Source organism: Ambystoma mexicanum, chromosome 11 (genome assembly GCF_040938575.1).
Source record: "Ambystoma mexicanum isolate Mex_15411 chromosome 11, UKY_AmexF1_1, whole genome shotgun sequence".
NCBI lineage: Eukaryota > Metazoa > Chordata > Amphibia > Caudata > Ambystomatidae > Ambystoma > Ambystoma mexicanum.
In genome coordinates, this window is record NC_090934.1 from 1,075,211,777 (window position 1) to 1,075,239,586 (window position 27,810).

The following is a 27,810-nucleotide window of genomic DNA, read 5'->3' on the forward strand; positions in this document are numbered from 1 at the left end:
TGGCTGGTTTATCCAATGAAAAGTTGGTTAACTTTGCTGAAATTTTGCAAGTCTAGAAATGCAAAAACTGAGAGCCCTTTTTGGGTCCAGCCTGTGGAGTCCTTACTTGTCTGAGGGGGAGGATAGAAAGATGGCAATGTGATCTTTTGAGATAGGTGAAAGTCAGATACTATTTTTGGTAAAGATTAATGTTTGAGTTAAGTGTAAGTTCGTCTTTATGGAAGATAGTGTGAGGAGGCTTACAAGAGAGAGCCTGTAATTCACTCACCCTGCGGGCTGATGTAATAGCCACTAGTGGCATTGTCTTTAAAGTGAGAAGCCTTAGCGGACAAGAATGCAAAGGCTCGAAGGTATGCCATGTAAGGAATTTTAATACTAAATTTAGATCCCAAACAGGGACTTGAAAAGGGACTGGAGGGTACACATTAGAGAGACCCTTTAAGAATTGAACAATCAGTGGAATTTTAAAGTAAGCTATCTCTTCTGAGGAGCGCTTAAAAATAGAAAGCGCAGCCAAGTATCCTTTTATTTTACCAATCTGGAGGCCTCAATTGGATAAATGTAGTAGGAAAGAAAGTGCCATAGGTGTACCACATAGAAATTGATCCACATTCTTATCTCTACACCAGTTACTGAACTTGTTCCAACGACACCGGTACAAAGATTTTGTTTCTGGCCAAAAGCAAAACCTCCATTACGTCGTCTGGGAGGTCCCAATCCTTATATCTCAGCCTCTTAGAAACCACACCTGAAGGCTGAGTGTCTTGACCTCTGAATGGAGAACCCGACCTTCCTCTTGCGAGAGAAGATCCTCACTTAGTGGAAGACGTATTGGAAGGCAGATGGACATGTCCAGAATGTCCCGGTACCACGTCCTCCTGGCCCAATCCTGGGCAATTAAGATCATGGTTTTCCTGAACCTTCTCAACCTCCTGATTATGTGAGGAATCACGGGGACTGGAGGAAACATTCCCAGTCCACTATGAACGCATCCCCTAGAGCTCCTCGTGGAGGAAATTCCCTTGAGCAGTACAGTTCGTACTTCCTGTTGACACTGGTCGCAAACAGATCCACTTGTGGGGTTCACCAAAGGGTTAAGATCTCTTGAAGGACTTCCTGAGCTAGTTCCCACTCGTGGGATACCGTGCTCTGCCTGCTCAGAGCGTCCGCCGCTGTGTTCTGCTCTCCGGCTAGGTGAACTACCGACGGAGAGATTCCTTGTTGTAATGCCCAGAACCAGAGCTGCATTGCCTCTCTGCACAGTGATAGTGACCCTACGCCTCCTTGCTTGTTGAGGTAGTACATGGCCACTGTGTAGTCCGTCATTATCAAAACATTCTTTCCCCGTACAGAGGGCAGAAAGGCCTTCAGTCAAGTACCTGTATCGCTCCCTTTCTCCTATACCAAACTTCTGCTGGCAGTCCGTGAGGTGCAGTGGGGAGCCATCTCTGTACATCTCTGCCAAAAGTCAGGGTCCCCGCTTCATTCCATCCCTCCCAGTCTTTGCCTCGAAGGCCCGGGGTGAATTCTGGGTTATGTAGTATAGGTGAATATGGGCCCAGACCCGGTGGGATACGTTTCTGTTTCCTGGCTATATCCCAGCTCTGCAAGGACCCCTTTGTAGATTCCAGGAGGGCACCGCCATCTCCTCTGTGTTTAGCTTTCAGACTTAGGAGTGAGATCAGAGGGATCGTCGTGACTGATTGTTCTATTCTACACCATCCTTTGTGATGTTCGACCTTGGCCCATCGCAGCATAGGGGCTAGGTGTGCTGCCAATATGTATCTGCCCACGTCTGGTATTCCGAAGCCTCCCAAGAGCGGGGGTCGCATTAGGACACCCTTCTGGATCTTTGGCCTCTTGCCTTGCCATATGAATTTAACGATTGCTTTCTGCAGTTCTTTGAGCTTGATTGGTGGGATGGACACCGGGATTGAGTTTACCGCATAAAGTACATAGAGGTCAGACATTTTGGACTGAGGGTCAATTAATTCTTCTGGCACATCCCTTGTACCTTATTTTACGCCAAAAGGGGAAATCTCCTCTTCAGAGGATTGTATCTCATAAATAGAGGCCATAGACTTCAAAAAGTATTTTCTATGCACAGGGTGAAAAATGTTACACGTGGTTTGTGACGGCATTGACCTTCGTTTCGCCAAAGTCGTCGATATTAGTGCCGGAATCAGAGTTGCCCTCGACAAAGGCTTCGATGGCGTTGATATTGTTGATGCTGGCTTCGATAAAGTCAAAGGAGCCTTAGATGTAAGCGCCGTCGAGGGAGGTGTCGACGCTACCTTCGACACTGGCATCGAGTAAGTCTTCAACTGATGCGTCGAGGAGACCTTCGACATAGACATCGATGACGGTTTGTCACCCAATGCCATTTTGTGTGGCGTTGCCTTCGGTTTTAGCACCGATAGAGCTGTCTTGCTCTTCTTATGAGGTGTCAGAAAAGTTTCTCTTGACGACACCCTCAACAATTTTTCGCCGGAATGAGAGCGTCTAGTCCCTGATCTTCCTCTGTCATGTAAAGAATGAGCCGGGGCATTGTCTTCACACGATTTCTTCGGGCTCTGGGCCGTGATCTCAAAGATTCACATTATCAAGGCTCTAAAAGTCTCCCATTTTGTAGGGGAATCATGTTTTGATGGACAGGTGATAACCCCTGTATCAGAGGACGACGAAGAAGAGGAAGAGGGAGATCGGTGATGTCTCTTCTTCGCCTTCTTCGAAGAAGAAGACGACGATTTTCTTGACCGACTCCTCAACCTAGATTTCTTTGATTTACTTCAGGACTTTTCCCTGGACTCCACGGAGTCCTCATTTTTCTTCGAAGAGGCCTTTGGAGATACCTGCCCCACCACCAATTTACCTCTTCGTTCCTTGAGAGCTTTGTTCGTCGTAGCCTGACAGGAACCGCACTCGTCAACTCGATGGTCCGGACCGAGGCACCAGAGAAAAACTCGATGGGGGTCAGTTATATACATTTTCTTCCCACAATTATGGTACTTTTTAAAGCCAGTTTTAGGGGTAGAAGGGTTAGATGAAGAAGATATCTTGAAAGACTGAAGCGCTGTTTTTGTACACACAAAGCGAAAGCTTTCGGAAAAACAGGACTGAAGCCATTGGGCGTGGCACAAGCTATTTATACTGCGGATGACGTCGACACTCTATGGCAGCCCTCGTGGGACGTCAACACCACGACATCAAGCACAGCACCCTCTGGTGTGGAACATTTTTTTCCGAAGCAGCAAAGCTGACGATACGAATATATAAGATGAAGAATACGTGGGAGTACACAATCCATTCGAAATATACTTACATACACACAGTGCTCTGAGTCACTAACAGACTGCAAGCGCTGAGTCCTCGAACACTGCAGATATTGAAAGGTCACGATGGCCATTCGTGAGCGATATAAGTGAGTGATATGAGTTACAGGCTCGAAGTCAGCGACCCTTTCAAGTTCAGAGCTGGAATGTCCTGCACTTGTTGGAATTTCACTTCCTTGTTAGAGACACAATGGAGTACCTGTATAGAGGGTGTTCCTGGGGATAGGATTTGACATCACAAAGACAAGGGCCAGTGATTTTTTTTTTAAACACTTTATTTTTGGATCAAAGGCGTACAAGTATATCAAAACAGTTCAGAAACAGTAAATTAACATTCTTAATCAACCTCCCTCTCTTTCTGATGTTGACCAACAATAGACAAAGCGTCTTAGCCTCTGAAAGTTCTTCATTTTCCATTTTGTAATTCCCCAACCTCTTTCCCCTTCTGTCTTCCCCTTCGCTTTCCCTCCCCTCTCCCTGCTTTAACTAACACTTCAAAATACCATAACACATTACAGAGATCAATATATGAAAGGGTTCAGTTTAGGATTAGTCCTGAGTTGATTCCTCTGTGCTGGTGGTATCCCTCATATGACATGTATACTCCTGAGAAGACGGGGTTTAAAAAAGAGGGCCTCTTTATCGCTCACACACTCGTGGAACGGGGACCAGGTCGCTAGAAATTTTTGATATTTTCCAGCCGTAAGTGCGCAGATTTTCTCCATGGCCATCACTCCCCAGATCTTGACCCACCACCATGTCACTATGGGGCCCTCTTCATTTTTCCAGTTTTGCGCTAAAGTCATCCTTGCAGCCGATAGCAAATGAGTAATGAGAGTGGCGGTCGCCCCAGACATTGCATATTTGCCCTCTATAGGGACACCTAATAGGATAGTATTCGGGGACATCGGAAGTTCCACACCTGTGATATCTTTAATGTGGCCCAGAATCTCCTTCCAATAGACTGTTGCCTTGGGGCATGGCCACCACATGTGGATTAAGTCCCCTCTCTCTCCACAGTTTCTCCAGCAGAATGGCAAGTAGGTCTTGGTGATCTTATGTAAACGGTGTGGGGGCATATACCACCCAAAGCACATTCTATAGGCAGATTCTTTAATCGTGGTGCACCTGGAGGCACCATGCGCGCGTGACCATATTTTGCACCACTCTTCTTCCGTTATGGATTCTTGCAAGTCTCTTTCCCAGTTCACTTGATATGGGAGGCGATCTGACATTTGGGAGTTTGAAAGAAGTTTATAGAGTCTGGTGATCCCTTTTTTGGTCTGGCCCTCCTGTAAGGTTAGTTCCAAGCCGGACGGTGATCGTGTGCCCGCTCTTTTCACCATGGGCTGAGTTATCCAATGTCTGATTTGCAAGTACCTGTATCGCTCCCTTTCTCCTATACCAAACTTCTGCTGGCAGTCCGTGAGGTGCAGTGGGGAGCCATCTCTGTACATCTCTGCCAAAGTCAGGGTCCCCGCTTCATTCCATCCCTCCCAGGCTTTGCCTCGAAGGCCCGGGGTGAATTCCGGGTTATGTAGTATAGGTGAATATGGGCCCAGACCCGGTGGGATACGTTTCTGTTTCCTGGCTATATCCCAGCTCTGCAAGGACCCCTTTGTAGATTCCAGGAGGGCACCGCCATCTCCTCTGTGTTTAGCTTTCAGACTTAGGAGTGAGATCAGAGGGATCGTCGTGACTGATTGTTCTATTCTACACCATCCTTTGTGATGTTCGACCTTGGCCCATCGCAGCATAGGGGCTAGGTGTGCTACCAATATGTATCTGCCCACGTCTGGTATTCCGAAGCCTCCCAAGAGCGGGGGTCGCATTAGGACACCCTTCTGGATCCTTGGCCTCTTACCTTGCCATATGAATTTAACGATTGCTTTCTGAAGTTCTTTGATCTTGATTGGTGGGATGGACACCGGGATTGAGTTTACCGCATAAAGTAGGCGTGGGAGTATGGTCATTTTTACTGCCGTGATGCGGGCAAACCACGATAATTCCTGGGATTCCCATTTGAGCATGTCTTCTTGTAATTGCTTCCATAAGGGAGTGATGTTCGCCTGGAAAAGTTTTCTTGGTTCCGTGGTGAGTCGTATTCCCAGGTAGTCAAGGGAGTCTTTCGCCCATGTCAATGGGTATGATTGCTTTAGCCTTGCTATCGTTTCCCTCTTCGCCGTGATGTTCATTGCTTTTTATTTAGGGACATTTATAGAGAATCCCGAGACTTGCCTGAATTCCTCTAATCTAGCCATTGCCCAGGGCATTGTGTTACCTGGATCACCCATGTAGAGAATAATGTCGTCCGCATATAATGCGAGTTTATGAGTTTCGGAACCTAGGGTCACGCCCTTGATGTTGGTTTCTAGTCTGAACAGCGTGGCACACGGTCCCATTGCCATTGCGAATATCAGCGGGGACAGGGGGCACCCCTGTCTCGTGCCTCTTCTGACTTTCATCGGTTCCGTTTTCTGGCTGTTGATCATGAGAGTTGTCGATGGGGTTTGATAGTTAGCTAGTACCATCTTGGTGAACACCGGGCCACAACCAAAGCGCTCCAGGATTAGAGACAGATAGTTCCAGTCCATACTGTCAAATGCACGGGAGGCATCCAAGGCAGCTATTGCAAACTCTTGTTGCGTCCTTCGCCCAGCGTCTATAACATCTATTGACCTTCTGATATTATCCTGTGTGTGACGGTCTGTGATGAATCCCGCTTGATAGTCATGTATTATATCTGGGAGTACTTTCATCAGTCGGGTAGCCAATATCTTCGCGTAAATCTTTGCATCAGTGTTCAATAGCGTTATAGGGCGGTAGCTTGCTCAGTTGCACGGATCCCTCCCGGGCTTCAAGGGCAGAATAGTTGTGGACTTTTCCATGTCAGACGTCACTCACCCTTCTTCTCTGATAGTGTTATAAAGCTTTGTCAGTGGGCCGAGTAATTGGGTACAAAATGTTTTATAGTAACCGTTGCTGAGACCATCAGGGCCCGGTGTTTTGTTGGCTGGCAAGGCCGAGATGGCGTTGCTGACCTCTTGCGCTGAGATCAGACTTCCAAGGCTGATCCTGTCTTGTTCTGTTATTTGGGGAAGGGGTAGAGAGCTTATATAGGCAATCTGCTATGTGGGGTCAACTTTTTCGGTGCTTAGGAATGTCTCATGGAAATGTTTCATTATTTTTATTTTGTCTGCCTCTGCTGTGTGCGGTTTCCCATGTTCATCGTCCAATTGTACGATGTAGTTGCGGGCTTTACGCTTCCTCAGTTTCACCGCTAGAAATCGGTTTGCCTTGCCCCCATGAATGTAGTAGGACTGTTTCGTGGGGAGTAGTGACAGGGCCATCTGGTCCGCAGTATGATGTTCGAGCTGTGCTCTAATCTTCCGAAGTACTCGCAGGGATTTCCTTGAGCGGCAAGTTTTATGTTGTATTTCCGCATTTTTCACCTTTGTTTCTAACCGATGAGTCACTATTGCTCTTTCTCGGTAGTATGCAGCTGCTTGTTACATGAGTTCACCCCTGATCACCGCCTTCCCTGCATCCCAGATTGTCCTCCAGCTTGTTTCCCCATTGTCATTTTCTTTAAAATAGTTATTTATAGAGGTCTCAATATGTGCTCTGAGTGCTGTGTCTCTCAGTAGGACTTCATTCAGTCTCCAGGGTGGTTTACTTTTGTGGTCTCCCTCCCTCCAAGCCATACCCACTATTACTGGCGCATGGTCTGAGTGATATTCCACCCCAATTTCCACCCCAGTTATTTGTGGAATTAACGTAGTAGAGACAAGGATCATATCTATTCTTGAATAGCCCAGATGAACCGCTGGGTAGTGGGTATATTCCCTGCTGCCCCCTTGAAATAATTGCCAGGTCTCAATGACTCCCATTTCCCTAAAAAACCGACCCAGTGCCTGTCTATTTCTTTGATCTGCGTTTGTGGGAGGGAGCGTTTTATCCAGGGCTGGGTCCATGACACAGTCGAAGTCTCCTCCAACTATTAATTGGCCTTCACACCAGCTGCCCAGTTTTCCCAGTAAGTTTGTTATAAACACATCTTGGCATTCATTGGGGGCATATAAGGCCAGGATTGTGTACATTCTACCTTTAATCAACCCTTTCAAACCCAGATAACGACCCTCTGTATCTCTACAAAGTTGCGTTTTTTGAAAGGCTAGAGCCCTCCCCATTTGTATGGCCACCCCCTCTTTTTCTCCCCACTGGAGGCAAAGTACTGTTGCGGAAATGCTCGATGTGCCATACGCTTTTCATCTTTCGAGATGAGGTGCGTCTCTTGCAGTATCTCTATCTCTGTCTGCATTTTTACCAGCCTATCGAGGATAACCCGACGTTTAATTGGAGAGTTCAAACCCTGAACATTCAGGGAGACTATATTTGATTCAGCCATGTATATTTAGGTGGAGAATATTTGCCCTTAGCATTGTATAAGGTTGCACTGACATCCCCTTTCTTTTACCTATTAGGATCTTTCCGGAGCCTCTTACTACGTCTCCTTATGTTAATCTCTGATAACTTTCCCCACCCCCTCCTTGTCCCTCCTGCCTCCCCCATTCCCTCCCTCCCTCCCCCCTCCCCCCTTGTGTCCTCAACAACCCGGATTCCATAGAATCCTCCCCACTAACTATTTGGGGTGTCAGGTCAGACAACAATTCACAAGGGGTGCGAAACCCAAAGTTGTAAGGTCTCGCGTTGGATTCCATAGGTTGGCATTGCCTGCCTCCGCACCGACTGCTTATAGAAGCTTGTATATATTACAGCGTATAGATCTACAGTTCTCAGTCGGAATGTGTACTCAGCTATCGTATGTCACTGCTAGCGTTTCTGATGGTCCTGGCACATTTGTGGGCTATCTTATTGAGATTCATTTCTCCGTCTGCCTCAGCGCACCGTGGGCCACTCACACGGGTTGGGCCCGGTATCTTGTAGCTGTCGTGTCCTGTCTCTATCCGGACAGTTCGGGGCTTCCTCCAAATTTAGTAACGCCTGACCCTCCTCACATGTAGTTATTCGCCTTTGTTTGCCCTCCCAATTGAACATTAAGCCAAAATGATACGCCCATCGATAGGGGATTTGTTTTCCCTGTAAGGTTTTTGTCACCGGGCGTATGAGTCTGCGCTTGTGAAGTGTAGAGAGGGCAAGATCCTGGAACAGTTTAATCTCATGGCCATTAATTGTCAGGCCAGTGCTAGATCTTGCAGCCTTCAGAATGCATTCTTTCGTCATGAATGAGGTGAGAGCTACCAGCACATCCCGTGGGCGGGCCCCAGGGTCACTCCTTCTGGGTCCAACTCGATGTATTATATCGAATCCGATTGATTCTGGTGCTGGATCTCGTAATATGTTACTGAAGGCCAGTTGGAGTGTCTCGCAGAGTTCACTATCAGGGATCGTTTCGGGTAGCCCTTTAACCCGTATGTCTTCCGCCTGTAGTTCCAGGTTGTTCGTAGCAGTGGCTATTTGGTCCAACAGAAGGCTAGACTGCTTGGACTCTTCAGGTAAGGTGGAGAGGCCGTTTTCAACTGTGGCAACTCGGTCACCAAGTTCGTTTACCTCTTTTCGGATTTCCTGCAGAGAGGCTTTTATGTCTTCCCTCAGTTGACCTATTTGGGTCTGAAATGCTGTTGTCATTCTGTCCTCCATGCCTTTCAAGCAAGTCAGCAGTTCCCCTTTATCTGTGTCCATAGCTCTCTGAGGCGTTTCCAGGGGTGGCGCAGATGATTCCGGTCGTGTTTGTCAGGGAGTGCTCCTGTTGGTTCGTCTGTCCCCAGTATTTGTCCAGCTGATGTTCTAGTCTCTTAGGTGAACCTTTCGTCCTAGATGGGGCGCTTTTGGTTCTGGTGCCCGGCATCTGAATTGTAGAGCTGTCCAAGGTGAGTCGCCTTTATCGTTTGGTTGTGCCGAGTTGGAGGGGAACCAGATGACTTATACTTTTGGGGGTACCAGACTAATGAAAGTTAGGGGCAACATGGTCCCAGATCTGAGTTCAGGTGTTCCTGTCAGATCCTTATTCTTTGAGTCAGACAAGAGGATGCGTTAGGGGCAGTCTCCTTACATCTGTGTCATCAGGCACTTAGCTCGAGCTCACTCTGGGTGGGCGCATAGATTGGGACCAGTTGTTATTGGCCTGAGATGGGCTTTGCAAGTTTCACCTTGCCTGCAACGGCTTTTAATTCAGTTGTTCCCGTTAAATCCCCCTGAGGCGAAGGAGTTCACTGGGGTGAGTGGGGCTGGCTAGGTGTTTCCGCGCTATGGATTGTGGCGCTTGTTGGGTTAAGTGCGCTCTTCTCACCCCCTCGACTTAATGTGCTCAGTGTCCACGCTGGCTGATTCTCCTCTTAATGGGGGCTGATATGCACCAACAGATTGCTCTAGATTGCAACTCAGACAGCGGGGGCCTTTGTGGAGTGGATAGGGAGAAGGCAGGGGAAGCAACTCTCACCTTGGCCGTCGCGTTGGACAGAGCATATAGGTCTCCTATGTCAGCCAGCCTCAATTCCTATGATCGCGTGTTATGAAACAGGTCGCCCCACCGCTACATTGTTCTTTTCCACAGCACTCCGGAATCCTGCAGGGGCTTCGCCATAGCACACTTCTCCAGGAGGGACTCACTACTGTTCATGTGCATTTATATCTTCAGTCTTAGCGCCCATCCATTGCAGCTTGAGGGCGGAAGGAGACCCCGGCCCCCGTGTTGCAGGATTCAAATATGTCCAACTGCCAGGGAGGGGGGGGCAGTGTATGAATGCAGTCCCCGGAACGCTGTTGTTGCGCCTTGGTAGACTTAGTCTCAGCCGGGACTGCTTTACTTGTTGTAACGGGCTTCACTGGAGTCCTGCTCGGCGTAGGATATCTCTTACAGCTTTGCCCGACCGGCACCACTATCTCCCCTGTGGAGGGGCAGGCCGCTCTGTGTGTTTGTCCGGCTGCAGCCAGTGTCCGCCAGAGATCCGCCGGGGGGGAAAGAGGGGAGGGCCGCCACTCGCCACAATTCTAAACAGGTCGGGTTCACTGCAGCTCGTAATATGTTTTCCCCCCAACTGCGCCTGCTATCACACGTTGTTACTTGTCAGCAGTGCCAAAGCGTGTAGGGGCCCACAGTCCGGCACTTCAAGCTCTGCTGTGATGGGGCGGGAAGCTCTGTGTAGTTGTCTGGCAGCGAATGGAGCCCGCCAGAGCTCCGCCGAGGAGGGATAGAAGCAACTGTTCTTCACAGTTACGGACCGGGTAACTTCACTGCAGGTCGCCGTCTCCACTGCGGCGGCCTGCAGTCTCTGTGTGATGGCACGGCAGCAGGCGGAGCCTGCCGGAGACTCCCCAGGTGAGGGGGGAGAGGCGGCAGCTCTCGGCGATTGAGGGCAATCCAGCTCCGTTGCGGGTCGCAATGGGCCCTCCAATTGCACCCGCCGCCTCTCACGTTCTCCCTCCGTAGTCTCGCCCAAGGCGTGGAGGGGCCCGCAGTCCAGCGCCTCTGTCTCTGCTGCGGGGGGCTGGAGGCTCCATGTGGTGGCGCAGCAGCTGGCAGAGCCCGCACGAAACTCACCAGGTGGGGGGGGCGGCTGCTCACCACGTTTATGGGCAATTCAGCCCCGTAGCGGGTCGCTATATTTCCCCCAGCTTGCACCTGCTGTTACATGCGTTCTCCGACACCGCTACTGATGATTGCTGCAGTTAATAAACACCTTTGGAAGCCTTAGTTTTATCCGCTGGTGCGGAGCGCAGGGGACGAGCGTCCACTTCAGCAGGCGGCCATCTTGAAATCAAGGACCAGTGACTTTACATCCAGGGCCATCAAGAGCTGCCATTTTCTGCAAACACTTAGAAAAATGTCCCTAGAGAATAGTTAGGTTTTATGAATATGTTCATAAAAGTAGTTTTAGAATTCAATGTCTACTGCTCATGTGTAGTCGGTGATGTATGTTTGTATTTGTGCTTATGTATGTATGTTTCCATGTTTAGGCTGGAGGCTAACTCAGGGGCAATGCACTCGCTATGGGAACAAGACGATGCGATGCAACATGGTTTCAATCCTAGGACTGGCACTTAGAAGCTGGAGGAGTCCAGAATTAAGCACAATGTATATCACCAATAAATACATGCTTTTATGTAGCTTTTCTGTAAAGCGCGTAATGCCCTCTTCAGCTAGCTTCAGAGTACTGGAGGGTTAGAGGAGCGAGGACACTGGGAAGAATAAGAGAGGAAACGAGGGTGGGTGCAAAGGGGTGAGGTAGGAAACAAAACATTGTCTTGCAGGGATTTAGATCTTAGCTATGGGGCACAGTGAAGGACAGAGAGTTCCAAGTATTTCATTCACTCCCTCTGCCGACATGACCACCCTGTTCAAGGTGCAGGTCTTGTAAGCAAGACCACGCAGAGCAACATATGAACTCAGATATTAAGCGCGCTATTAAAAAAAGAAAAAAGTAAAATAAAAAAAATAAATTCAGTGGGGGGAGTAGAGCTACATTGATTGAGAGGTAGGGAAATAGCACTGGTGGTCCTAAAAGGCACACACAACTTCATTTTCCTACATTCATTGGATGCCTGGAAGGACAAGGAGATCAGGTTTAAGGGTGATTACTCTCCCCCGCGCGCTACTGCTAATGGCTACGCTGTCATACTCTCCTTGCTCAGGTTGAAAGGACATACTCACTAGATCAACATGGCCTGGCCTTGGGCTGCTTGGGTGACTGAAACATACAGGCTCCTTGTGGAGAGGGTTTTGCCCAAAGAGTTTTAAACTGTTAATGGGCTACCTATAAAAGACCTTGCACCACTACTCAACAATTATTCCTTGTTTCTCTGACTTAATGTGCCACACAGGTGCACACAGAAATTGGCATTCTGCAAAATTCTAATTTGTAATCCTCCGTGTGTGTGTGGTTTTGTGTATGTGTATGTGTGTGTGTGCCAGTGCGCAATATCAATACATACAAATTTAGATTGTATTTAAACAGATTATTTATTCAGAACCAAATAAAAAAACAAAGATAATCATAATTGTTTTATTGTTAATGGGTACCTGCCTATCCTGCCTGCCAACATGTATTTCGACCTCCAGGTCTTTTTCAAGGGAAACAGAACAATTATTATCAAAGAATTAAATCATATCACAATATATATTCATTCATAATGACTGCATTCTTCATATATCCAAACAGATGGGGTCCGGTTACATGTCTCCTTTTCTACCGGATATAATTAACATGTCTAACACAGCACCTTGTAAAGACATTTATTACATTCACCCTTCATTCACTCATCTCTATTGTCACACCTCACATTAAGGTTAGGAGCCAAATTGGGCCTTTTAGGTTTCGATCAACCTTTTAATCGATGTTCACACCTTTTTCTAGTTTTAACATCAAAATAGTTTTAAATATTGATAGTATCACAATTACTTCTATAGTATCGATACTCTGTCTCACTCCTTAATTCCACGGTTAGTATTCAGCATTCAAATTATCATAAACACATGGATCCATACATCATTTCCTCAAAATTCCTGATGCTGCTTGGTCAGATAGTAGTGTGAAAAGTAGAAATCGAGGGAGAGAGAAAAGAAATTGAGCTAATTTAAAATGAGTATTATCTATTTACACTATATATTAAAAAAGATATACCTATATGCATTGATTTTGAATCCAATGCAATCAATTCTCTTCTAGTCAATTTGCATAAAGATGTATGAGTTTACTTACTTGTATTCCTTATTTTAGATTAGGTTATGGTGGATTCTCACTGAATTTGAGTATCATGGTCACCTATTTAGTTCCTTGCGGGACCACTTCTTCCTTTTTAGTCTATAGGATGTAAGTGCAAGATCACTAAAGTAAGGTGTTGTATTTACTAATATATACGTACCTTTGTGTTTGTGAGATAGTTTCTTTTTTAGTTTTTTACCCCTACAATAATAAATGTGCACAAAACCTCTAAGTTGTAAAAATATATGTAGATTCTCTCTGCGTTGAATTGACGGTTGTAGAGCCAAAAAGCATCTCAAACAGATGGAACAACAGGTTAAACGTATTAGTGTGGGCTCACTGTGGAGTGTCAATATTCATAACCTAACTGGAAAAAGTGAGGGTGTAAGGGGGGCAAGGAGGTGCTGGCTGTCTCGCCCCCCAGAATATGCATGCCATGAAGCTCTCTGGGTTTATCTCCGGTGTCTTTGGGAAATCAATTACAAAGCCCATTATATCTGGTTCAGGAGCACTTTGCTCTGCACCACCCACGTATACTCCAAATTCCACAGAAAAAGTACAACTCATTTGACTTTGATTCCCCTATGGCTGCTAGAGTTTATCCCTTCAGTCCTGTGTATGTGAATATTTAGGTAGCTGGTGTAATGCTTGTAATGCTGTATGGCAGCTGTGAATGCCTGTTTCACTCCAGGATTGGGCCTTGAAGGTGCAAGAGGAGGGGAACAAAGAGAGAAAGTTAACACTTTTCCAGACAAGGAATTCAGTCTTCACGATATGTCAGAGTTCAATATCTCCAGAGTAATTATCATTTTCTCTGGAAAACCCAGCATTCACACTTATATGTCTGAAAATTATGACGTGTAGAAATTGGGCTCCTTTTTCACCTTTGAAAACCTGCTAGAAAGCGTGTTTCATGTGATCTACAAATGTGAATGTGTTGATTGTTAAAGTAGCACTCAGGCCTCACTGAGACATCTAAAGTGGGTGGACGGGTAAGACACGTGCATTAAGGCAGTAGACAGAGTTAGAACTTGCTTGATTGATAGATGTGTAGAAAGCAGAGTAGATGATGGTTTCAACCCCTGCTTGTGAAGTGCCTTCATCGGTCATTATCCTTTTACCTCTCTTTAGTTCACAGAATGCAGTACAGAGAAGCTGAGACTGGAGCAGCTTGTAGAATCACTGGAGCAGCAGCTGGCAGAGCGGTAAGGCCTCTAGGAACCTGTTGCATCAAAATGGAGGTGTCGCGTGAGGTACATCCTCCCTATGCTTGGGAGGGCTGTCTCTGGCCTCCCTGTGCATACCAATCGTTTGCCTTTTTGTACGATTAACTGTTTCCAAGCAACCACAATTGAGAGTTGTGATCGAGACTATTGCACAATGGGAAGCCTGAAATCACTTAGTTAGTTACCATGAAAACAGAATATAATTTGTGATAAGGACGGCCAAGATATTTCAGCATGTAAGCATGAGGATTTGTATGGCACAACTGCTTAAAAATAATTGCAGCTACATGCTTCCAGGCAGAAAAAAATGGTCCAGTTTTTCTAACAAATGTATAATGTTTAAATTCCGGTGTGTAGTTTGTTAGTCTGCTTGCAGCAAAGGAGCCCCACTTTGTAAGATAATGGAGTTGATGCACAGGGATCCAAAGTGATCCTACATCACACCGTGCAGTTAGATGGAAAGACGGGAGCAGAATGTATGTCCCCTGATTCTACAGTTGGCACCCAATCCACCTCAAGAATAGCTCTTCATATTATTGTAAGCATTTGGTTGCAATATGGAAGCTTCAGATGAGAGAAATAGCCCAGGTGAAGCCTCAATTCCAGATGTTGCAATGGCATCAACTTATATGGATGCTATATTGTTATAGGACATTGAGAATTTCAATATTGGTCAGAAAATGGCTCAGCCTTTGACCTTTAGAAAACAATGTTCTGCTAGGATACATTTTACAGAAATATCAATTAGCCACGTCTTTCCGGGAAAATAGAAAAAACCTGTGAACAAAGATTGATGCCAGGTTTGTTATGCAGTATGTTATATTGTACGTTCTTTGGTTCTTGTTTCACGCCACTGGAAAGTGCTGAAGGGCATATTCAATGTGCCGATTTGGGATTGAATCACCTGATAGCTTCTGTCTTATCCTGAACATCGATCAACAGACAAGACCAACCAAACCTAGTATATGCTTCTCCAGTGAAGTGCTTTATTTTTATTCTTTGTGGTTCTTGAGGTGAGATACTAAATAGAGAATGATTAAGGAAGAACAGCCTACCTAAATTCCGCTCCTGTGATGTCTTCTATGCTGGCCCCGGAGGTCTTCTATGCTGGCCCTTGAGGTTTTCTATGCTGGCCCCTGAGGTCTTCTATGCTGGCCCCGGAGGTCTTCTATGCTGGCCCCTTTTCTCTTTCTCCGAATGTCCTCCCCTCTATGGAAATGATTGGCAGCCTCAAAATAAGAACGACCTCATGGAATGCTCAGGAAAGCATCTCTTCCCCTACTCTGTTCGAACCTAACAAAACATGGTAGGCTCTCTTCTGGTTCACAGAAAACGTTCACACTTCACTAGGTGCCTCCCATTGGTCTCTTCGGGATGCTGCAATCTGGCCACCCCGGATCTTGTAGGTTCTGTAGGGGCCACCATGTCTTGGAGAGGCACTGTAGTTATACTTGCAGCCTCTTTACAACTTCAGGCCAGAGTGAACTAGGTGTGCTTCCCACCCCAATCCCGCAGACAAGAATAAGAGAGACTTATCACCTCCTGCTATTGCGGTTGTGATTTCTTCCCACTATATCTGTCAGGTCCTGCAAGTGTCTGCTTCATTTTATAGGATATGTGGGTGTGTTCCTAGAAGATGTTAAGTGCAGCAATTACAGAGTAGGCATGAGACTCAGGTAGCTCGGGAGTAGATTGAGGAGGGAAAAGGTTTTGCCTGCTCAGTTTTCCTTAACAAATTGGATGCAGGATGGAGGTTATTTCCCAAGCTACCATGGAGGAGAGGGTACAGGGAACTGTTTGGATGGATACGCTTAGGTAGTTAAAAACCACCAGCATTCCAAAATAGCCTTTTATCTGATGACTTGCAAGTGTCAGGACCCGTATTCGGTAGCCCTTTGTTGCTTAAGCCTGCTGGGTGAAGGATTATTTCAAGGAGAAAGTCCGAAGCTTCTACAAGATGGTGGGAGAGCATTGTTACATTAAAATCACAAGTGCGTGTTAGGTTTAATTTGAACTTTGTTAGCAAATGCTCAGAGTTAAAGATTTTCGACTTGAGAGTGGGTCATCCAAAAACGTACATAAGTAAATGTGTCCATTTATTCCATAGAATTTACCTGTTAATTTCGCTGAACTCAGCAACAAAATCTATAAAGAAGCGTAGGCTTGAAGTGTGCGCAGACGCTAATAAAGAAAGAGAGTTGCATCTTTCTGGATCACTGCAAAGCCTTGTTCATTTTACAAGCGAGAAGACACTCGGGCAGCACAATGGAGGTGACTGAGAATGGTCACCATCCCGAAATCAAGCTCAAGGCCTCAGTTAAAGAAAAGATTATTAAAAAGACATCCGGTTATAAATGAAAAACAAACACTACATTTGGAGTCAGTCCTATAGAGACTCGATCATTTCCAACCAAAGATGCCAAAAGTAAAGTGATGGATTGAGAGACAAGACTGTTCTGGAAATAATCCCAGAGGCTCTCACAAAATCTAGTGGAGAGACACAGGCTTGGGTGTAGTATATTTAGGGAGAGTTAGTTAATCTTCAGAAGAATTTGAGCATTTCAGTGAGCTGTGTAATATTGGTCTCCAACCATGACTATCAGAGTTCACAACCTCTAAACAGTTTACTAAGTTGATTCCTAGATGGAATTTAAACCTATCCTCAAGGCGCATAGGGAAGGATTACAGGTAACATGGGGGTTCTGTGAGAGGTCTGGGAGAATAGATGTAGATGAATGTAAATTGTAGGTAATACAGTTTGAATTGTTCTCTTGCTCCTTGCAGATTCTTTGACTGCACCTGAGAAGAAGCATGTGTTATTTTGCCCTCTTGCTCATTCCTTCATAACTTTATTTCGGCGTAGAGCCCTAAATGTTTCCATGAAATAAAATACATCACAAATAAGTTAAACCACATATTCCATTCAAAACAAAATTAAATGATATAGAATACGATGTTCCTGAGGCCGGACTTTTAGTCCTGAAAAATGTAAGTACAGAACCGGAGGATCAATCAGGCAAGCAGTCTCTGGGGCAACATTTTGCATCGGGATCTGTAGTCTGGGGAATCATCCTTGGTCCTTTCTCCTATGGGATTGCATTTGCCCCAGAGGGCACAGGCCACCGGAGAGTATAGCTCAAGGGACGATCATTAAGTTCAATTGCACTGATTACCAGGGGATAGCATGTCCTATGCAAACTCATTAAGTCCTCAGCCCTTCTCTTGTCCCAAAAGTCTATTCTCACAGAGTCTGGGATATTTCCACCCAGTTGGGTCATCCTGAAGCAGTTGGCAATGTGTTCCCGAGTTACAAAGGGGTAACCCCTCACATTTCGGAACCAGTATGTACATTTATTTAGGAGTGCATCCCTTGGTTCATTGCCGTCAGGGGCCAATTTGGCAACTTTGTGTAAAATTAGTGACCCTCCCAGCTTGGCGACTATTGGTCTGCTCAATTTCATAGTATGGATTGATGTTTCGAGGGGTGGTCAGTCAAAATCTAAAAAAAAAAATCTCGAATGCCAATAATGCCGGAAAAAAAAATCGAAAAAAAAGTCGAATTACTCTTTTTTTAATTATATATTTATTTTGGGGTCCGGGATTAAAAAAAATGGGTAAATAAAAACGGCATTAAAAAAAAAAATTAGACTTTTTTTTTTTACTTTTTTTTTTTCGACATTTTGACTTTCGAGATTTTAACTTATGGTTAACTGCCTACTCACATACTGCCAGTGAGCTGAATAATCCAGTGATCGGGAGGACATCTCCTATGCCCCATTTTGCGGGTTCTGCCCCCCTCAAACTCAAGCTCATTGCCCCTAGTTTCATTATGTAATTTTCCTCCAGCCATCTGTTGGCCCATATAAAGGCCTTGTGCACAGGGGGTTTGTTTAATCGCTCCTACAGGTTCTTTGGTGGTGACCAATTTGGGCGAGACAGTATTCCTGTCCTCATTTGACACTTCACTTTTCAGGTCAGCCGGGGATATGATAGAACTGTTGCTAGCATTGAGTTGGAGATGCTGTCTTGGGTGCTATAATGGGCATGATGGTGGAAGATGAAATTCGGACCAACAACAGAAAGGGGACAAAGGGGACCGGAATGGGACAGAAGCAAACTCCTTGGAACCTCCCCTAAGCATATCAAATCAATAGGAGCCATAGCAGAAGTCTGGCAACCCTCAAGGCACTCAGGGCCAGTATCATCATCACATGTGCACGCTTTGTCAATAACAATAGGGGCTTCAGTGACATGTTCAATGTTTTTACTGCCCCAAGGGTCCAAGCTGTTTGGGGCGTTAAATGCTCCAAAAAAAACAATGAATCTCACTGATTAACAGGTGGGCTTTTCCCAAGGGTCTAGCATAATCTATTAAAATGGGTGCAGCAATGGATTCTCCAGATATCGGGGCCATAGTTAGTATTTTCCTCTTTAACGTCAGCAATTTCAATTTGGCTGTAACTACTTGGGGAGCTGCAGATGACAATGTTACAGGCATAGCAGGGATTGGCATTATTAGCAGCTGTCCATGGGTTCACGTTTCAAAAGGGAAATGAAATTAGTCCGGTTTTGTATTTGTATTTGTATTTATTAAGTTTATATAGCGCTTTACTCCAAAACGCTGCACATTTTAACAGGATACATATAAGAATTAACATAATAACAGTAACAGTAGAAGCAATTTACAATTATGAATCAGACCAACAAAACAGTAAGTAGAGCAATTAGACAGAAGGGAAGAGGGAGAGTAGTACAGTAGAACTGGGAGGAAGAGGGAGGGATAGGTAGGAGGAGGAGGAGGGAAACTGAAGGGGTAAACGGGTGAGAATGGGGTGGAGGGAGATGATCATGGTGAAAGAGGGGAAGGGTGAGGGAGGGTGAGCGAGAAGGGGAGGGGTTTCATGGCGGGGAATGGAGAAGGAGAGATTTAAGGGACGTGCAGAATGAGGAAAAGGTAGGAAGAGCGGATTGAGAGAGGTAAGGAGTTCCAGTGCAGGGGGGCTAGGAGTTGGAAGGAGCGGAAACGGGAGGAGACACAAGGGGAAGGAGGAACAGTGAGAAGGAAGTGGTCAGCTGAGCGAAGGGAGCGAGAGGGAGTGTGGAAAGAGGGAAGGGAAGAGAGATAAGTGGGAGCGAGACCATGGAGAGATTTGAAGACTAAGCAGAGAAAATGAAATTTGAGTTGGGAGTGAAAGGGAAGCCAGCCAAGGGAGGAAAGGGAAGCAGAGATGGAGTCATGGGAGGAGAGGAGACAGAGGGTACGGATGGCAGAATGGTAGATAGATTTGAGGGGGGCGAGATGAGAGGTAGGTAGACCAAAGAGTAAGGAGGAGCAGTAGAAGAGGCGAGAGAAGATAAGGGATGAGATTAATAGCATGGAAAGTAAGAGCAGGGCGGATTTTGCAAATATTAAAGAGGTGGAAATGCATAAATTGCGAGCATGGGCGGAGATAGGAAGATTAGAAGGAGGAAAATGAATGAAAGGAGGAGGTGCGGAAGGGGGAAGGGAGTTGGAGGGGAAGAAAACTACTTCAATTTTATCAGTTTTGAGAGAAAGAAAGCAAGAAGACATCCAGTTTTTAATAGCAGTAAGACAGGAAGAGTGTTTGAGGTGGAGGTCGGGAGAGAAGGAAGAGAAGGGAAGGAAGAGCTGCGTATCGTCAGCATAGAAATGGTGAGAGATGCCAAATTAGGAGATAACAGGGGCAAGGAGAGAGGTGTAGAGTGAGAATAGGAAAGGGCCAAACACCGAGCCTTGTGGTAGTCCGTATTCCAGAGGCTGGGGAGGAGAGGAGCGGCCTCCCCAGGAAACAGAAAAAGAGCGGGAGGTGAGGTAAGAGGATAGCCACTTAAGTACAGAGATGTTGAATCCAAAGGGAGAAAGAGTGTTGAGAAGAAGGGGGTGATCGACAGTGTCAAAGGCAGCAGAGAGGTCAAGAAGAATAAGGACAGAGGATTGCTTAGAGTGATGAGCAGAGAGGAGGGAGTTAAGGATGTAAGTGAGGGCTGTTTCAGGAGAGTGTTTAGGACGGAAGCCAGATTGAGAAGGGGGAAGGCGAGAGACATTAGTGACAAAGCTTGAAAGCTGCGAGTAGGCGAGGCGCTTGAGAAGTTTAGAGAGGAATGGGAGAAGTGAAATAGGACGGAAGTTAGAGGTGAGCAGGGGATCAACAGAAGGTTTCTTCAGAATCGGAATGATAGTGGCATGCTTGAAAGCAGAGGGGAAGGTAGCCGAGGAAAGGCAGGTGATGAAGAAGGAAGTTAGGTAGGGAATAAGAAGTGGGTAGATCTTAGGGATAAGAAGGGAGGGGAAAGGGTCAGATGGAGCAGACGAGGGGTGGGCTTTGGAGAGGAGGAAGGAGACGTCAGAAGGGGACACAGGGTTTTCTGAAGTATTAAAGTGTTCCTTTGTAAATAAAATACAATTCGAGATTTAGTGTTGCACCGGGGGCTGCTGACCATATAAACTCCTATTTTTGTTTTCAGTCACTGCAAATAGGAGCAGGAACAGGTAGGAGCCAACCCCCCTCCGCTGTCGTCGCTCTCACCTTAGGTCTGTTAATCTGCAGCTTGGACTCTTTTTCTTTGAGCTGGCGAGGGGAAAGGGAAGGGAAGTTGAGGGGGAACGAGAAGAAAGGTTTGGGTAAAGAAAGAATTGGGGGAATGGAGAAGAAGGGGGTAAGGAAGGAGTGGATAAGGAATGAAACGGGGGAAAGGGAAGTATCTACGGGAAGGGGAAGAGTGGGGGACTGAAAGGGCTCTGGTGTGGGGTAAAGGTTGGCAGGTCTGGGAGGAATTAGGCAGTTGGGGAAATAACCGGCTGTGGGATGATGGCTAAGAAGCAATAGGGTGCAGGGGGAATGGGCAGGCAATTTGGGGAATAGATAGCACTGAATATGGAAACAAGGGGCAGCAGAAATGGAATAAAACTAACATGTGGGGCGGAAGCACTTGGGGAGGAAGAAGAGAGTCGCGAATCAAGGGGGAGGGTAAGATGGGGGAAGAGGCCCGGGTGGGGGGAGGGTGAGAGGAATTAGAATGAAAGTAAGAGAACAATGAAGACGGGTAGAATGGGGAAGAAAGAACTTAGAATTAGAATATTAGAATGTTAGAAGAACAAATTAATAGAAAATGTAATTGAAGAAAAGTCAAGAACATGAAGCAATAGAATTAGAATGTTAGAACAATTGAATAGAAATAGAATGAAAGAAAAGTACATGAATTGAAAATGAAATAAAGAAATAAAGAAAAACAAAAGTAAAAAGTAAACAAAGAAATGGCCATGGGTAGAGAGGGAATTTGTATGGAGGGACAGTCTTACCCGGCAGGGTCCTCTGGACACAGTGGCCCTAGAGCTGGCCCCGTCTCATCCCGGGCATCCCATGCCACCAGATCCGGTACTCGCCTGCTGTCATCCTCTCACTTTCTGTCGTCCATTTACCCTTGGCCCTTGTCACTAAAGAATGACCCAACCCCCAAACTGACGCTTCCTCCATTGATCTGCTGTTTTTGGGGAGGAGATGATAATGTAGAATATTACCATTTGTCAGGGTCCGGCTTGACTGAATTCCACAGGAGCTGATGCTGGCCCCACAGACCCTCACCAGGAGTTCACCTCTCAACACTTAAGTATAAGCTGAGCTGAGAACCCCAAGAAAGGGAAAGGGGAATTTGGAGAAAATAACAACGGAGACACTGCAGCCCTGCAACCTTCTGGTAGGCTCTGGTATCTGTAGTAAACAAATACACTTGGTTACTTATATGTTAATATAAACTTCTTTTCTAAAATTATTCTAAAACAAACTCTAACTTCTTTACCTCTTAAACCTCAGTAAAAGACTTAGAGGCTATATATCTGTGTGGAATATCTTGTAAATAATTATCTTGCTTTGTGCATATAGTTTCAAGCCATTCAAGTCTCTTTAGAATCCTAAAGTAATGACCCTTGCAAGCATCTTACAGACTTAGATATTCTTCTTGCTTTTTAAGTTTATTTAACTCTATGAATTTTGAGTTTTAAATGCTTTTGTAAAATGTAGTCTTTCTCTGAAGTATTGAATTCCATTTGCATAAAGTTACATTAAATAGAAACTCATTAACTTTCTTGAATGCTGCTTTCCTTCTGCGTGTGAATCGTTTTCTTTTTTACACATAAAAACGTATAGATTCTTTCTTGACAAGTGTGTGCGATAAACACGTGAAATCACAAGACGTGAAGAATTGTCATCGCGTTTAAAATACACACACGCATCTTAACAAAACACGCACGTGTGAAAATACGTATACGCGCTAAAAAACAACTCGCGCTAGTTAAAATGGACTCGCGCTCTATCGCTACCAAACACACGCGGTCATACGAAATGTAAACCACATAAAAATAGTACACGCGTTCAAAACAACTCGCAATTAGTTAAAAATGGACTAGCGCTCTATCGCAACACAACAAGCGCTTTACTACGCAACGTCTCTCACGTTAAAATTGTGCACACGCTAAAATCCACTCGCGCATTTCATTTGGACACACGCTCTATCGCTCTGAATACCCGCGCGCTCCAATAAAACGTTAACGACGTCACGCGAACTCGCACATGTGTTAAACAGTCTTGAAATACATTACACGTAGTTAACAAACCTTAAACTTGAGCGCACAGTCTTCAAACTTGTTTCCTTATAGTAACTTAACTGTAAAATGTCTTTTTTCTTAGTAAACTTTAAAACTTGTTAACTCTTTAAGTTTTCTTATGAAAAAGGAAAGTTCACTGTGAAAATCTTAAAGCCTTTAAAAAGAATGATCCCACCTGATGTCTTCTTGTTCACTCTGGCTCAGCAAACGATTTTCTTACTTCTTTGGTAAATCTTCTGAACTCTGAAAGGCCTTATTTAAGGAGCTTAACTAATGTACGACCAGCCACTGAATTTCTATGGATGAAAGGCAGTTTAGAATGTTGCTCACCTCACAAGAATCAAACCCATTGTCCTTTCCACCAATCAGGCAAACCAAACATATCATTGTTCCTTTAACCAATCAGATTAAGCTTCTTTCTCTCCATCTTGACTTGGGCAAGCACAATGTTAATTCTATGTACAAACTCTTTCTGACTTCTACTCAGCCAATTCTATGCACATACTCTTTCTGATTACAAATCCAACCAGCTCTGACACCATTACAGTTTGTCCGGCCTTACGTATCTCCTGAAACAGCCCGACCTCCATCCCCCTATTTCCATGATTGCTTCTGCCCTCATGCCCAGCCCTGCTGCTGATGTGGCTGCCCCAATCCTGAAAGAATGTGTTTCAAAAACCCCCTGTGTCACTCCCATGTCTCTCAATGCCATGCCCATCACGCTCTTGAACTGATACCTGCTCAGGGCCATCCTGTCCCTGTGCAAAAATAGGGGGCAGCCTGCCCCCGCAGGCTGTCTCACTTGCGGATATGCGCTAGACCGAATACCGGAAAGACTGGGCTTTCCTTAATGCCGTAGAGAGTAATTGCTCTCCCCCTCCATTTTTGATCCGTCTTAGATTTTCTACGGTGTATGTGGACCCGATCCCCTGCAAAGGTAACATCCTCCAGCCTCAAAAACCCTGAGCCCCGGCCCCCTTTATTCTCTGGGACAAACCCACTTACTCTGAAAGCCCCAAAGAAGGCCAAAATGAATGTTGCCGTGAACAGTACTTTCTCTCCTTCACTCTGGCAAGTTTTCGGCAGGATTCCTATTAAACTGTGCAGCTTCAGAATATCAATGGGGCGCCTTCGGTCGGCTTTTTTCTTTGTGAGCTTCACCAACCGCTTATGGCCATCGTGATGCACTGCTCCTTGGTAGGATCATGCATCCCACCCAGCTTATAGTAGTGCGCTATCGCTGCCAAGTGATAAGCTATCCAGGCTCTGGCTTTCTGATTCTGCCAGCCCTACCCAACAAAAGCGTGCACCGACGATCCCCCTTGATGCTTCGCCATGAATTCCTCCTTGAAAGTCTGGAATCACTCCCAACATACCTTGTATCACCTTCCTGTGCTTGGTACCAATGCCCTGTTGATCAAATGTTCCCAATCATGCCCCACCATTGGCCCTTTAATGGGGTCATCCTCTCACTTGCCTCTGGTCTGTTCTCCCGAAACCATCCCCACTGTAAATGAGAGAGAGAATCAGCTGCTATGTTCCCTACCCCCGGTATATGTCGTGCCCTTACTTCAGAGTTTAACTTGAGAAGGCTTGTTGTCAACTCCCTGAGCAACCGCAGAACTCTTAGGTTGCAAGAGATCCCCTGATTTATGATTTGCACCACTGCTATGTTATCCGACCACAGAATCACCCATTTATTAGCTAATGCCTCCTCCCATAGCCTGAAAGCAACTACGATGGGAAACAATTCCAGCAGTGTAATGTCTCTGATTATGCCCTCCTCATGCCATGCCGTCGGCCAAGTGTGCCCGCACCACTCATTTCCTAGTATTGCCCCAAAACCATGGGCACCCGAAGCGTCTGTAAAAAGTCTCAACTTTTCGCTACTAGTTCATTACTCCTGCCAGAGTAGTACCCAATTGAAATTATCCAGGAAGCCATCCGACATCTTGAGGTCCTCTTTAACTTCAGCACCCAGCCGCACATGCTGGGATGAATGTTGCAGCCCCACAGTTTTTAACTCAGTGCTCCTGGCGAACACCCTCCCTGCTGGCATCACCTTACCAGCGAAATTCAACCTCCCTGCCAATGATTGAAGCTCCCTCAATGTGGCCTTTCTCCTGCCCCTCAACTCTTTGATAGTTTCCTTAAGTTTCGCCACTTTGTCCCTTGGCAACCTTCTACTGAATCAATCTCGATTCCCAAGAATGTTAACCTTGTGAGTGGGCCCACTGTCTTTCCCTTTGCCTGGGGAACCCCAAGTTCCTGCATCAATGACTTGAAATTGCCTATTAGTGAGCCACATTCGTCTGTACCTTTCCTACCGATGAACAGAAGTCGTCCAGGTAATGCATCATTACCCCATCCCCAGAGCTCTGTTTTAGCGCATATTCCAAAAACGTACTACATTTTTCAAAGTATGCACACGAAATTGAGCTGCCCGTGGGCAAGCATTTGTCATAATAATACAAGCCCTTGACCTTGAAGCCCAGCAAATGATAGCTTCCATCGTTGATCTGTGGTCACCTGAAGGCTGACTCAATATCTGCTTTCCCCATCAGTGCGCTTCTCCCCATCGCCTTCACCAGTTCAACCGCATCCTCAAAGGAGGCGTAATTCACCCTACAGTTCTCTTCCGCTATGCCATATTTCACTGATAGCCCCTCTGGGAAGGACAGGTGTTGGATGAAGCGAAACTGCTCGCTTATTTCTTGGGCATCAAACCCAAAGGCGATACCCTAAAGTTCTTCAAAGGAGGGCATTTAAAGGACCGGTCATCCTAGCTAGCCTAACTTCTTTAGCAATTTTTTGTTCCACTACTTCCATCATTTGTAGAACTGACTTCAGGTTGTCAGCTTCCATGCTCCCTATTGGGCCGGTGTAAAGGATTACACACACCCACCTACAACCTTCCCAAATCAGCTTTGCATCTTCACTACTATGGTACGAATTTAGAAATCGCATCATTTGGCAAGACGTATGGGTGTGGGCAGTGGGGTGTCAATTTCACTTAGCATTCTCTTTTGGTTTTGTGCTACTGCCCTTTTTGCCCCATCGCATTTAGTCTCGGGAGGATAGCTCAGGGGCAATGTGCTCACCTTGGAAGCAAGATGACACAGAGGCACCACAGGTTCGATTCCCTGGTCCGCGCTTAGAAACCTCTGGGTATTAAGCGCGTTATGAATAACTTATCATATCATATCAAGAAGTGCTCTGACTCACTGAACATTTGGTACATGCATGCTTGAATTTACAGATTTTGCCAAAGGGGCAATAACCTTGTTAAAATTTCCAGCATGTTGCTTGCTCCCCCTGTTGGTATCTGGGTCTACTATTCCAGGAGGAGCCCCCGCAACAGGATCCACTTCTTCTGTCCCCATATGTCCATTTCTCTTTCTTATAATAAGGCCTCTCCCCCTGTGCTTTTTCCCCCATTTCTTTTGCTGGTACCATCTTTTCAATGTAAGCCATCACATCCACCTCATGCCATGACATAGCCGGCCAAAGCTGCATCTTTAAATGGAAGCCCCTGTCATATTTTAACCATGCCTCGCCGCCATATGTTAAGTAAGCGGTATGGATGCAAATAGCACCAAAGCGTCCTGCAGGAATTTATATATCATAATGGATGCCAGCATTCTGAAAGCCGCTAACCAATTGTGAATGCTCTCTTCCTTCTTAGACCTCTCTCTATCTTTCTTCTTTTTCTGAAATCTGACGCATGTCAAGCCCAACTGGTTCTATATATCGAGCAAGCTGAAAATATCAATGTACTCCTTCTGCCATATCCTATCCTTGTATGCAATAGGGATATGCCACACAAATGCGTTCCCCATAGCCCGTACTGGTGAAAAACCTGTTATTCCTCCTTTGACTTGCTCCAAGGATGCAGGTCTCTCTGGTGCCACCGCCGCTGTGCTGGCCGCATGAGGGTCCACTGTCGCTAGTCCTTGGAACATCTGCACGCAAAGCCGCCGGATTGGCAACAGGCCCCTGCTTCTTCCCTCTGCCTTTATCTCTGCCAACTGCTTTATGTGTCTTGCCCGCCTCCGTCAGCTGCCTATTTGCCTTTGCTTTTTCAGTTAATGTCCTTCTTCTCTTGGCCATAGGTTCCGCCTCCTCAATGGCCGCAGGTTTCTCTTCTACAATGGCATCTTCCTCTGTGTAGGTGGGAAACAACAAAGGAGTCTGTGACCTGTTACTTGAAGGCCAAGCTACTTCTCCATCAAGCTCCGTTGCTACCCTTTGCAGCCAGTATGCCCCATGCCTGGCAGCTGCCATCCGTGCCATTTGTATAAATTGCTGCATATCCTTCTCAGGGCATCTCGCTCCTGTTGTGGCCCCACCTTGTGTCGACATCTTGTATTAGCAGTGCCTTTGTGGCACATGCACTGCATTGTTGACCTAGCAGCAGCCTTTGTGGCACACGCACTGCGTTGGTTTGTGCTTCTTTTAATCCTCTTTTCGCTGGACGGTGCCCCGACCGGCATATGCACTGCCCCAGCAGTAACTGTTTGTTTTATTAATTATATATACTGTGGAGTATAGGCACAGCCACGCTCATTGCCGTATGCAAGCTCTGTGAAGTTTTTGATTAAAATTCTAAACTTCCTTCACCTTGCTTCTTGTAATTCCTTTTTTGCCGGACGGCAGCCCAATCGGCACACGCACCGCCCCGGCAGTAGCTGAGACGTATAAGCACAACCGCGCTCGTTGCAGAATACTCGACTTCCTTCACCGCCGCAGCCCTTTCGGATTCAGAAATAGTCAAATAATCCACCACGGCAGCCTGTGTTCTCTGTAGCAGGTGGGGTTAGGAGTGATGTTGGCACTGTTGTTCGGAAGGGAATTGCCATAGCATTTTGGTGCTGGACTGCCCATGTGGGCGGGACAAAGGCTGATAT

At 46.0% G+C, this 27,810-nt stretch overlaps 1 protein-coding gene across 3 annotated transcripts in view; it reads left to right on the plus strand.

Annotated features, from left to right (window-relative positions):
- LOC138504113 (myosin heavy chain, cardiac muscle isoform-like) overlaps window positions 1-27,810 on the plus strand; it is a 610,907-nt gene that overhangs the window by 469,097 nt on the left and 114,000 nt on the right. For all 3 annotated transcript variants that reach the window (XM_069624333.1, XM_069624332.1, XM_069624334.1), the window contains one exon: window positions 14,186-14,259. In XM_069624333.1, the coding sequence (XP_069480434.1) occupies window positions 14,186-14,259 (74 nt within the window). The remainder of the gene's footprint in view (window positions 1-14,185; window positions 14,260-27,810) is intronic.